General features: G+C 43.8%; 1 protein-coding gene across 3 annotated transcripts in view; it reads left to right on the forward strand.

The window, feature by feature from the left end:
- Window positions 1–12,068, forward strand: part of VPS53 (VPS53 subunit of GARP complex) — a 138,424-nt gene that overhangs the window by 97,644 nt on the left and 28,712 nt on the right. For all 3 annotated transcript variants that reach the window (XM_053662720.1, XM_053662721.1, XM_053662722.1), the window contains 2 exons: window positions 3,164–3,246; window positions 4,572–4,650. In XM_053662720.1, coding sequence (XP_053518695.1) covers window positions 3,164–3,246; window positions 4,572–4,650 — 162 coding nt within the window. The remainder of the gene's footprint in view (window positions 1–3,163; window positions 3,247–4,571; window positions 4,651–12,068) is intronic.

The following is a 12,068-nucleotide window of genomic DNA, read 5'->3' on the forward strand; positions in this document are numbered from 1 at the left end:
GTTTTTCTTCCTATACTTCCTTAAGTACAGGAAGATGTACTTAAGTAAGGATCTGAAGATGAGATCATCTCGCATTTAGGGGAGCCCTGAATCCAATGACTGGATCATTAGCGAGGAGAGGGGGGGGTTAACACTCAGAGATACAGGGAAGAAGGACATGTGAAGATGGAGGCGGAGATTGGACTGACACACCTGCAAGCTAAGGAAAACCAAAGATTGCCGGCAACTACAGTGAGATAGAACAGAGGCATGAACAGTTTCTTCCTCAGAACCTCCAGAGGGAACCATCCAGCCAACACCTTGCTTCTGGACTTTGGCCCCGAGAACTGAGAGCCAACTGCTGCTGTAGGTCCCTGCGTGTGTGTGCAGCGATTTGTTATGGTGGCCCCAGGAAACTCGAGCAGCAGCCGACCTGAGTAAGCCCCAGGGTCAGAGATGGGACAGATAAACATCAGTGAGAGTATGAACTACGGTGGACTGAAACATCAATATGATCCAATCTGTCTGATTATAAAGATTTTTTAAAAATTCATATATCACCTTTGAAGATACTAAGGAACCATGGATATGAATTCATACTGGTAAATAAAGGGGAAGTTCTTATCCTGCCTTTCCTATCTGACTTGTACCTCGGGAGAACCAAGTAATTGACAATGGGAAGTACCTCTTTAGGACAGAATTTTAGTTAATAAATGAAGAAGAAAAAAGTAGGATATCATTCTTTTTTACAACTCCTAGTAGAATAACAGATCTGGGAATTGACCATCAATGGCTGCTGATATTACAAAAGAGAGACAGCCAAACATCACTGGGTACCCACTGATTAGAAGTATGCAGCACCGTCATGAAGTAGTTTTCTGAAAAGGAAGAAAGAACCTGAATCTGCCCAAGCTTCTGCAGTTAACCCTTGAACAGCACGGGGTTAAGGGTACAGGCACTCCCAGCCAACCCTGCACACAGTCAAAAATTCATGTGTACCTTTTGACTCTCCAAAAAAAGTAAGCTAGAAGAAAGCTAATTAAGATTATCAAAAGGAAGATAAGTCTTTACTTCAAGGGACAAGGGAACATGTTAGTTAATATCTATGGATGCAACCAGCAAAATCCAAACTATGGGAGGAATCCACAGGCCAAACAACCCAGTTTCCTTTAAAAAATTGCAGGGGTTGGGGGTGGGCAAAAATATGGAAGAAGAGACCAGAGACTTTTAAGAATCCAAGCATTGAAGAATTGGAAAAAATAAAAAATTTAAAATGTCAGTAATTATGAATATTGACTCACTAATTATAACACCATTACACTTAACATTTGCATGGGATATTTTCATTCATTCATTCAAGAGATCTTTTTTTTTAAAGATTTTATTTATTTTTAGAGAGGGTGGAAGGGAGGGAGAAAGAGAGCTAGAGAAGCATCACTGTATAAGAGAAACATCCATGGGTTGCCTCTTGCACACCCCCGGCTAGGGACCTGGCCCACAACCCAGGTGTGTGCCCTGACCAGGGATCAAACCAGCAACCCTTTGGTTCACAGGCCAATGCTCAATCCACTGAGCCACACCAGCCAGGGTTGTTAAGGAGCTCTTTATGAAGCACTTATATATGTAGTTAATTAACAGTGATGAACAAAGTAGCCGAGTTTCTTTCTGTCATGGAACTAAGAACTGATGGGGGAGCCAGATAATTGATATATGTAAGCCAAGCTGTAACTTCAGTTTTGTGGTAAGTGCTAAGAAGCTGCAGTGCTAGTTAGGGAGTTGCCCACAGGAGTGGAGTGGTCAAGAAGGGCCTCTGAGGAGAGGGCATTGGAGCAGAGACCTGAGGGTTGGGAAGGAGACCTCCAAGTGAGGGAGGAGCTTAGAAGGGTCAGAAGGGCTGGGGAGGGGGCAGAACGAGGGAGTTTTTTCAGGGTGAGGAAGTAGAAGTATAATGGCCCTGAGCGGAAACGGACTTCAGTATTTCTAAAACTTTAACTGGGCAATGTAGCTGAAGCCGAGGCAGCAAGGGGGAAAGCTGTAAGTGGGCAGGAGAATGGACAGCACCCAGATCATGGTTAGAAGTTTGGATTTTATTTTCAGTGTAGTAGGAAGAGGCTGCCAAAGAGTTGAAGCATTCATTGTAAGCCTGTCCCGTCGTTTGTCTTATACTGGTAAGACAGAAATACAAATAAACGTGCAGATTGTTTCTAGGTTTGCAGTAACAGACAACACTCGAACGTGAGCTAAAAGAGAACAAGGTCTCACTGTTTGGTCCATAACTCCCTTGCTCAGTTACAGAGCCCGGTACAAAATGGGTTTTTAGTAAATATTGGTTGAGTGAGTGAATGAGCGCTGCAAACAATACTTGCATATCTTTGTACATTGTTCTCTTTACTCCATTGAAATACTTTTCTAGATGTGAATAAAGGGTGGTTATTTAGTGTTTTGCTTTTTAAATAAATTGCCTTCCAAAAAAGATTACATTAATTTATATACCCCAAACAGTATTTTTTTAACTCAAGACAAAACATTCAGTATTCTTAGAGTTCGTGTAATAAATAAGTCTGGGAGTGCGAGGTGAGTCAGTTCCCGGGATGTTGCAATTCCTGATCGGGTGTATTTTCCTTTGAGGCAGCTGGGAGCATGGCCGGTGTTTTCCTCCTAGGCTGTAAACTGCTGAAGGCAGGGACTGCTGCTTTTCTTTGCCTCTGTATCCCCAGCACCTTTACACAGTGGGTGGTGTGTAGGAGCACTCAGTGAGCACTTTAACACTGATTTTATTGCCACCCACAGCCAGAGGTTTCCCACGTTGAGGAGTGAGCCTGCAGTTGACGGGGGCTGGGAGTATCCTAAACCCCGGGGTGTTTTTTTAATTAGTGAAGTGCATTTTCAGTGTGTCATAAGAAACAATTACAGCCTAGTGCTAGAGGGCACAGGTTCTGGAGGAAGTGATTCCTGATCCTTCCACTTCCTGTCTTGGGTGGTCACTCCTCCATCTCCTCATCCTTACGTAACCTGGGGATAATAAAAGAATCTTTCTCATGGAGCCATGAGAATTAAATGAGTCCACGAATGAAAAGTGCCTGGAATTATGCCCAAATCATCAAACTCGGTCAATGTTAAGTATTCTTATTAAGGTACTCATTTGGATAATCATTAAGCACGTTGTTCTCTTATTTTCTAATAGCTAGAAGAAAAACTCAAAGAAAAAGTTGACGTAAGTCTGACCGAACGGATCAATCTGACTGGAGAAATGGACACGTTCAGCACGTATGTACCTGCACACAGTTGCCCAAGGCCTGCCCTTCGCAAAGCAGCATGTCTCAGGTTGTAGGCTTTAGGGCACTACTGAACCTGAGAGGTTTCCAGGGCTTTCGTTTGGATCGGGATTGTTAACCACTAGCAACTACGAAGAAGCATTAGAAGCCGGTCAGCCCCTCGGTTTTAATTGTTTCGCTATTAGAATAACAAAAGGGAAGAAAGCCTCTCTTGGCCCTCCCTGAAGGGAGGTCAGGTCCAAGGCCTCCTGTCTGCTTTCCTAAATCCACACAGGACCAGCCCACCTCCAGTGATTTAGAATATAATGTGTAAGCAGCCAGATCTGAGGCATGTGCGCACGCGTGCGTGTGTGCGTGTCAGGAGGATGTCTGTCCCAGAAGTTCAGACTGAAAAGCTTTCTTGAGGTAGTTCTTTCGTTGCCTTGCAGTATTTACTTTTGCTGTGGTCATTAAGAGACTAGGATAGACCATGCTTTCTCATCCACCACTTTTTGAGGACAAAGTAAAGTTTTCTTCTCAAACTATTTTCTCTTTTTTTAATGTTTTTATTTATTTTTAGAGAGAAGGGAAGGGACGGAGAAAGAGAGGGAGAGAAACATCAATGTGTAGTTGCCTCTCATGCACCACCTACAGGGGACCTGGCCTGAAACCCAGACGTGTGCTGTGACTGGGAATCTAACCAGCGACCCTTTGGTTCCAAGGCCAGCACTCAGTCCATTGAGCCACACCAGCCAGGGCTTCCCTCCTTTTCTCAACTTCCTTTTTTCCAAGTTCTGATTTAAACATGTTGGCCCTGGCTGGTGTAGCTCCATGGATTGAGCGTGGGCCTGTGAACTAAAGGGTTGCCAGTTCAACTCCCAGTCAGGACATATGCCTGGGTTGCAGGTCAGGTACCCTGGGGGTGCATGAGAGGCAACCACACATTGATGTTTCTCTTTCTCCTTTCCTTACCTTCACTCTAAAAATAAATAAATAAAATATTTTTAAAAAATAAAGATTTTGGCAAACAGGTATTTTTGGAGGTGGAAATGGAAGAAGGATTCTGGGTGTAGCGAATAGGGAGGCTAGCTGTGGAATTTTACGTCCAGTGGAGACACAAACCTGAATGAGACCAGCACATGCAACAAGAATAAAGAAAGAGCCAAATGCTCCTCGTTGTCACTAAATCTTTTTTGAAACGAAACTTGAGTTTTCTCAGTTACTGATGAAATGATGACTCTCATTTCACACAGGTGCCTCAAAATTTGGAAGGGGCTATGTCATTTAAGAAGTCATATTTTAAAAAAGTTGTAACCTAGTCATTTGCTTGATTTGCAGTGTCATCTCTAGCAGCATCCAGTTGTTGGTTCAGGACCTGGATGCTGCCTGCGACCCTGCGCTGACTGCCATGAGCAAGGTAAGGGTTCAGGACGTTCTGCTTCCTACATGTCCAGGAGGGACCGCAGATGGCTTCCTTCAGCCCTTGTCTAGCTTCTTCAGGCTCTTCGGTGCTTAAAGTGCTTAGGAGGAGAAGGGAAGACCCGGTCCAGGAGTTTCCCACGGCGCTCAGTTTATCTTGCACCTTAGGTCAATTGCTTGTCCTCTGAGAACAAGACAGGGAGCAGGTGTATTTGGTAAGTCTCAAGATGTTAACTCTGATTAGCATCTGACAGATGCTGATGAAAACCGTAAGTGGTCTCACCAGAGTGGGCGTTCTTGTTGGAAACTTCTGGCTCATGTCTTTGCTGCACACTGAGGTTTTTCCATCTCTTTCTGAGCTCTGGTGCCAACGCAGGACTGTTTGACCAGGTTGTGGACCCTGGTGTTTTGTTATCATGGCTGCGCATCCATCAGCCCTCGAGTTTCCTCCTTCAGCACGTACCCCATGCTGCCTTGTGTTGCTGTTTGGTTTTTGTGTACCTGTGTCTTTTCTTTCTAAATGTAAATTCCTTGACTGCATGGACCATATAGAACACAGAAGACTTACATGTTTGTTGATAAATTGAGTTGGAAACAGGCAATTCTCTATTGATTTCTCAGCTAAATAACATGAAGCTACCCACTCTAGAACCTTGTAGGTCAGCAAACTGCAATCCATGGGCCACATTAGGTCCATTTCCCATTGTATAAATAAAGGGGTTTTTTTTATTACAAATAGAGGTTTTTATTTGTCACCATTAAGTCTGAATTTTGAACAGATTCTAGGACTTGGGGGCTTATATCCATCAGCTTGTTCAACTCTAGCTTTTGCAGAGCTGCTCCCTTCACTGTGAAGCTCCATGAGTTTTCCCAGTTCAAACTTGGGCTCATTTTTACTTTTCTAACAAAGACTTCATGGAACAGATAAATAGATTGGCAAGGCTTTTTTATGTCTTTTCCAATGCTTTTTGGAATCAATTTATTGACCACTTCTTTCAAGTCATTCATCTGCATGATTTCCAGATTCGGCAAACCTGTCGATGCTGAACATGAGAGGTATTCCAAATCCATTATTGCATTTTTTAGTGAAACCAACACATAGTAGATGAAGCAAATAACATCGGGAGTCTTGACAGCAACATGAGCTTCAGTCACGGTCTGCCATTTGTTAACGAAGGAGCACACTTTGTCTCCGTGGTAAGATCCTTGCCATGGAAATTAGTTAGGCAGTATTTCCCCTGAACATCTTAGCCTGAATTTTCTAAACGCATCTTTGTCATTCTGCAGGTCAGCTAGGCCTACTTCAGACACATGACCCTTGAGATCATTAGATGCAATTTTACTTTCTTGAATTCTTGTGACTGGTGTTTTTCCAATATTTCATATATTTTTTTAATTCTTTGGCGATTATTTACTTATTTATTTATTTTTAGACAGAGGGGAAGGGAGGGAGAAAGAGGGAGAGAAACATCAGTGTGTTTTTACCAGGTGGCCCTTACTGGGAACCTGGCCCGCAACCTAGGCATGTGTCCTGACTGGGAATCGAACTGGAGACCATTTGGTTCACAGACCGGCACTCAGTTCACTAAGCCACACCAACCAGGGCCCAATATTTCTTATATTGAACATATCTGGTACTTTCTCACATCACACCAGTCTTTCTTAGAAAACGGGTCAACTGCTTCTTGGCTCCCTTTTTGCTGCCTTTGTAAGGCACTTGTTCTTGCCAACCACCATGGTGCTGCCCAGAGAGTCAAAAGGTATAAATAAAGTTTTATTTGCACATGCCCATACTCATTTATCTGTGCAGGGTGGGGCAAAAGTAGGTTTGCAGTTGTTCATATGGAAAATGATACAGTAATAATAATATAAGAATAAACTGTGTTTCATGTACTCACAGCTATATGCCTACTTTTGCCCTGCCCTGTATGTTATCTGTGGCTCTTTTTGGCTACAAGTGCAGAATTAAGTAATTGCAACTGAGATCATATGGCTCACAAAGCCTAAAATAATTACAACCTGGTCCTTTACAGAAAAAGTTTGCCAATACCTATGTGAGAGTCTTAGACCCTTGTAGCATTCTTACAAATTCTGGAGAAAGAATTTCTCTGGGCCTGTACCGGCCAGTGGCAGACAGAGCACAGTGGAAAGACCACCACTAGCTTTGGAATCAGACCTCACACTCCTCGTTTTTCCTTGGGGGGCGCTGAGCAAACGGCTGACCTCTCTGGGTCCAAGTCACCTTATCTGTACATGCTGTGTGGATGTCTGGTCCCCAGAGTCGTGAGGATGGAGCAGGAGGAGAGTGGCGGACCTGGTGCCAATAAGTACGAATCCTCTCTCCCTCATGTCGGGAGGAGTGGCCATGTCACAAGGTTATGTAAGCAGACATTTGGTCTGAATTTGGGTTTGTAGTAGATTGTAAATATTTAACAAAAATAGGATTAAAACCAAAATTTAGGCATTAGGGTTTTATGAAGCTAAGTGGGGAGTCCTGAGTAGCTGATGTCACAACGTTTCTATTCAGAAGGCTGAGCCTCTCACCATCAGATGTGGATGTGTATTTCCAGTATCCTCGATGTTTATAAGCAGAAAACTGCGCAGGCAGCTTGAGGTTAACCTGTTTTCTTAGAGGAGCGTGGCTCTGAAGACTGATTCTGTGGGCTCCGGTCACCCCCTCGCTGCTGGTGGACGTTCACTGCATCCTGCACAGGATCTGTGCCAGCTGCCATCTCTCCTGCACTGGCACACACTTTAGATTGGAACGCAGCTGCTGAAGGAATTTTTACACGTACCAAAGTCAGAGTGGATTTTTTCCCTCAGTAAAACAACAGTCGTAGGGGATTTAGCACTCCAGGTGTTGCTTATATGAACTGTCAGTTCACTGGGTGCATTTCCCTCAAACTCCCCTCCCACCCCACCACCCATTTCTCCCCCAGACCCACACCAGCAAATATTAACAAAGACCATACCTCCAGAATCTTTTGTTTATGTCACAGGAAAACCACAGGCTTGGGAACGCAGCGGCTGGGAGGCTGTTACTCTTTGTCTGAGTCTTCCGGAGTTCTCGCAAAATGAAATGCATGTGATGGAAATGACCAGATATAAACAAGCCAAGTGGTCACAGATTGATTCAACATACACTGTCTGTTTTTGTGCCTGGGTCCTGTTTTGTGTCTTCTTGGATTTTTTAAAACTTTTGTTTTATAATCATGCTTATTTCTGGCCCCAATTCCATTTTTGCTGCTAATTGAACAATTCAAATCAGGCTTTCTCCAGCGTGGAGGCTCCTCGTCTGGGAAGGACAGAGACCTTATGTCAAGGTTCTTAGACTCCAGGTGTGGGGCAAGAGATGTGTCAGATGAGTGGAATGCCCAAATAACCACAATATGGTACCATAAAAAATCAGTACAATAAGAAGAGTACAGAATACACCCTCTTTACAAGAGGGGAGAGTCTATATCCAGATGGGAAGATGAGAAGAGCCTTCGTAAGGAAGTGGCATGTGAATAGGCCGTAAAGGATGGCGCAGTTTTGGACAAACTTGTAATTAGGAGAACATTCCGAACGGGGAGGCCATATGAACGAAAGTTTGTAGAGTGAGGGAAGCTCAGCACTTTGTCGAAATTGCCCTTCTCATCACAAAGCTGTGGAGCCCCACGGGCTGCTCCGCACTGCACTTCCATAGTCAGGCCTGGAGACGGGGCCGCCCTCGAGGAGTTTACATTGTGGTGGGGAAAAAACCTGGAATAACTGCCACTGTAAATAAATGCATTTTATAAATGGTGAGGACGAGCGTTGGGCTTACCAAAGTGGAGTGGACTTGTTGATGACACCAAGTTTGACGAGGTGGCTTGAGCCAAACCGTGCAGTCGTGTCGTGCCCCTGGGAAGAGACCTCGTTCTCATCAGAGGCGCCCCGTGGCCTCCCTGGTTAGCGTGTAGGCCTTTCATTGCGTGTCCCCTCGCCGCCGTGTCAGTTCTGCAGTCCTGTGTGTGTATTTGCACTCCAGCCTCTGAACCACTTTCACTGCCCTGAATGCATTCGTTTTTGTGGCTTCCATGCCTTTTTTCATTCTATTCTTTCTGCCTAGAATTCTTTCCCCACTATTGTCTGCCCAGTGAGCACATCCTTTAAGAAACGTCTGCCCCCTTTAAAAAAATTGATGTATAATTCACGCTTTTAAAACAAGCACAAGGTCTGTCCGGAAAAAGCCCAACCATTGTTAATATAACGAGAATGGTTTGCTGAGCATCGGTATAACCTGGCAGCCAAGGAGGGTAGACTGCAGTGCGTAAGCATGAATTATGATAACCCCACTGTACTAGTCATTGGAAGCTGTAGACACTATTGAGTGAGCATGTGTACTGTGTGGCTGTCACATTCTAAATGACTGAATGAGTAGAGCAATGAATCTGTGTCAGATTTTGTGTTAAGCTTGAACATTCCTCCATGGAAACTATTCAGACGATTCAGAAGGCCACAGCTATGGGCAACTGGTGATTGGCAGCTTCATCACGACAATGTGCCCTCTCGTGCATTTCATCTTGTGCAGAGTTTTTTGGTGAAACATTGAATCACCCAGGTGACTCAGCCCCCCTACAGCCCAAATTTGGTGGCCTGCGACTTCTGTCTTTTTCCAAAACTAAAATCACCTTTGAAGGGAAACAGATTTCAGACTGTTGATGAGATTCAGGAAAATATGACAGGGCAGCCGATGGCGATTGGGAAAACCGTGTGAGGTCCCAAGGTCCCTACTTTGAAGGGGACTGAAGCATCATTGTCCTATGTACAGTGTTTCTTCTGTCTTCTGTCTCGTTAAATAAATGCCTCTATTTTTCACTTCATTTTCGTTTTCACATTACATGGCTGGATACCTTCTGGACAGACCTTATATCATTCAGTGTTCACAAGGCCATCCAACCACCACCACTAATTCCAGAACATCTTTATTCACCAAAAAGAAACCCCATTCCAAGAGCAGTCCAGCCCCATTTCCATCACTAGTCTATTGTCTCTACGGATTTGCCTATTCTGGACATTTCACGTAAATGGAGTCGTGCGGTATGTAGCTTTCGTGACTGGCTTTCTTCACTTAGTCGGATATTTTCCATGTTCATTCACGGGGTAGCATGTATCAGTAATTCATTCCTTTTAATGGCTGAATAACATTTCATTGTATAGTTATACCACATTTGGTTTACCCATTCATTGGTCAGTGGACATTTAAGTGTGTCCACATTATAATTATTATGAGTAATGCTATGAGTATTTATATACAAATTTTGCATGAATATACGTTTTCAGTTCTCTTACCATATATACCTAACAGTGGGACTGCTGGGTCATGCGATGGTCCTATGTTTAGCATTTTGAGGTATTGCCAAAGCGACTGCACCATTTTTCGTTCCTCTCAGCAGTGTATCGGGGTTCTCATTGTTCCTTATCCTCACCAACTCTCTTTTTTAATGGGGGTGAAGTGGTGTCCTATTGTGGTTTTAATTTGTATTTACATTTTCCTGATGACTAAGATGTTGAACATCTTTTCATGTACTTACTGCCATTTGTGTATCTTCTTTGAAGAAATGTCACATTAAATCCTTTGCCCATATTTTTTAGGTTTTCTGGGATAGTTTTCTAATTCATCTTTTTTTTTTTTTTTTTCAGTGGAGGGGGTGAGAGGAAGCAAAGCACAGGGAAAGTGCCTCCTAAGACCTTACCAGTGCCAGGAACCCAAGGCCCGGGTGTCCCCCAGCCTAACAAAGGAGGGTGGCTCAGGGGATGGGCGGGTAGCTGTAGGGTGCAGAGGGACTCCGAGGGAGGCTTCTGTGAGCCACCAAGAGGTGGATGGATACACACCCTGCAGGCAGGGCCTGCCATTCATTGCTGCCCTGGCTGAACCAGGCCTGACGTGCAGCACTGAAGTTGTGGGTGGGGTGGAGGGAGGAGGAGACAGACAGACAGAGGTGCAGCGATAGAGAGTGAGACAGAGGAAGTGGCGCGAGAAAAAGACAGGCAGAGAGGGAGAAAGACAGACAGAGACAGAGACGGAGGAGGGAGGGACGGACAAAGACAGAACGACAGGGACAGAGAAGAAGTGAGGGACACTAAGAAAGAAGGAGGGCGAGGCAGAAAAAGAGAGGTACATGATTTGCAAATATTTTCTTTTTTCTTGTGTGTTATCTTTTCACTTTTTTGCTTGTGCCCTTTGAAGCAGTAAAGTTTTAATTTTGATGAAGTCCAGTTTATCTATTTTTTTTTCTTTTGACGCTGTGCTTTTGGTGTTCTACCTTAGACGCATTATTAGGGTCAGTGCCCTAACCCCTGAGCTATAGGGCCTGACACCATTATTACCAATCCAAAATTACAAGCATATTCTTCTAAGCATTTTACAGTTTTAGCCCTTACATTTAGGCCTTCTGTCCATTTTGAGTTAATTTTTATATATTGTGTGAGGTAAGGATTTAACTTTGTTCTCTTGCATGTACACATCTAGCTATCTCAGTGCCATTTGTTGAAAAGAGTTTTCTTTACTCGTTGGGTGGTCCTGACATTCCTGTCAAAAATTAGTTGACCAGAGCTATATGAGTTTATTTCTGGACAGTCAGCTCTGTCCCTTTGATGTCTGTGGTTAGGCCTGGATGATACTGTTTTGACAGTTGTAGCTTTGTAGTAAGCTTTGAATCAGGAAGTGTGAGTCCTTCACCTTTGTTCTTTTTCGAGATCATTTTGGCTTTCTGGAGCCTCTTGCAACATCACCATTTTGTATCTTACCAGAGTGTTTTTCTGGTGTTTTCTTCAAGACACCACAGCACATAGACTACCTCTCTATACAATTGTTTGGTTTTTTTTTTATTTTATTTCTGTCTCTCCTGTTGAGCTTCGAACAACTTCAAGGCTTATTCAGTGTTGGATCTACATAGCATAGCATAGTACTTGCTTAACAACAGTACAGTTAAGTACTAATACTGCTATTTTAAGTGAAATGACATATAACAAAACCAGTTTTACCATAAACTAGTTGATACAGACAAGAGTTAAGTTCCTATGGCATTATAACAGAAGGACATGGAATGACACATTATTTGAAGACTTGCTACACTCCCTGAATGACTTTGAAGGTGAAGAAGGCAGGAAGAAGAAAGAACTAAAGTTTGTAGACACCCATTTGACCAAAGAATGGTGACAAGGTAAAACTTGGATAACTGTACAGAACAGATTTTGCTGTGTGTCTCTGTAGAGATGACAGGCTCGTAGACCTCGACATCATCAGGTACACACAGTGCTGCTGGCGATGCTGCGATGCTCTGCAGTGCTCGCTTCAGCACACAGCAGCCTGAGCTGACTGAAGAAAGGTCGGAATTAGGGAACGCCCACATCAGCTAATGGCGCCCCCAGGGCAGGCAAGAGCCCTCC

Source organism: Artibeus jamaicensis, unplaced genomic scaffold, assembly GCF_021234435.1.
Source record: "Artibeus jamaicensis isolate MK-2021 breed Jamaican fruit bat unplaced genomic scaffold, CSHL_Jam_final contig_2790, whole genome shotgun sequence".
NCBI classification, from domain to species: Eukaryota; Metazoa; Chordata; class Mammalia; order Chiroptera; family Phyllostomidae; genus Artibeus; species Artibeus jamaicensis.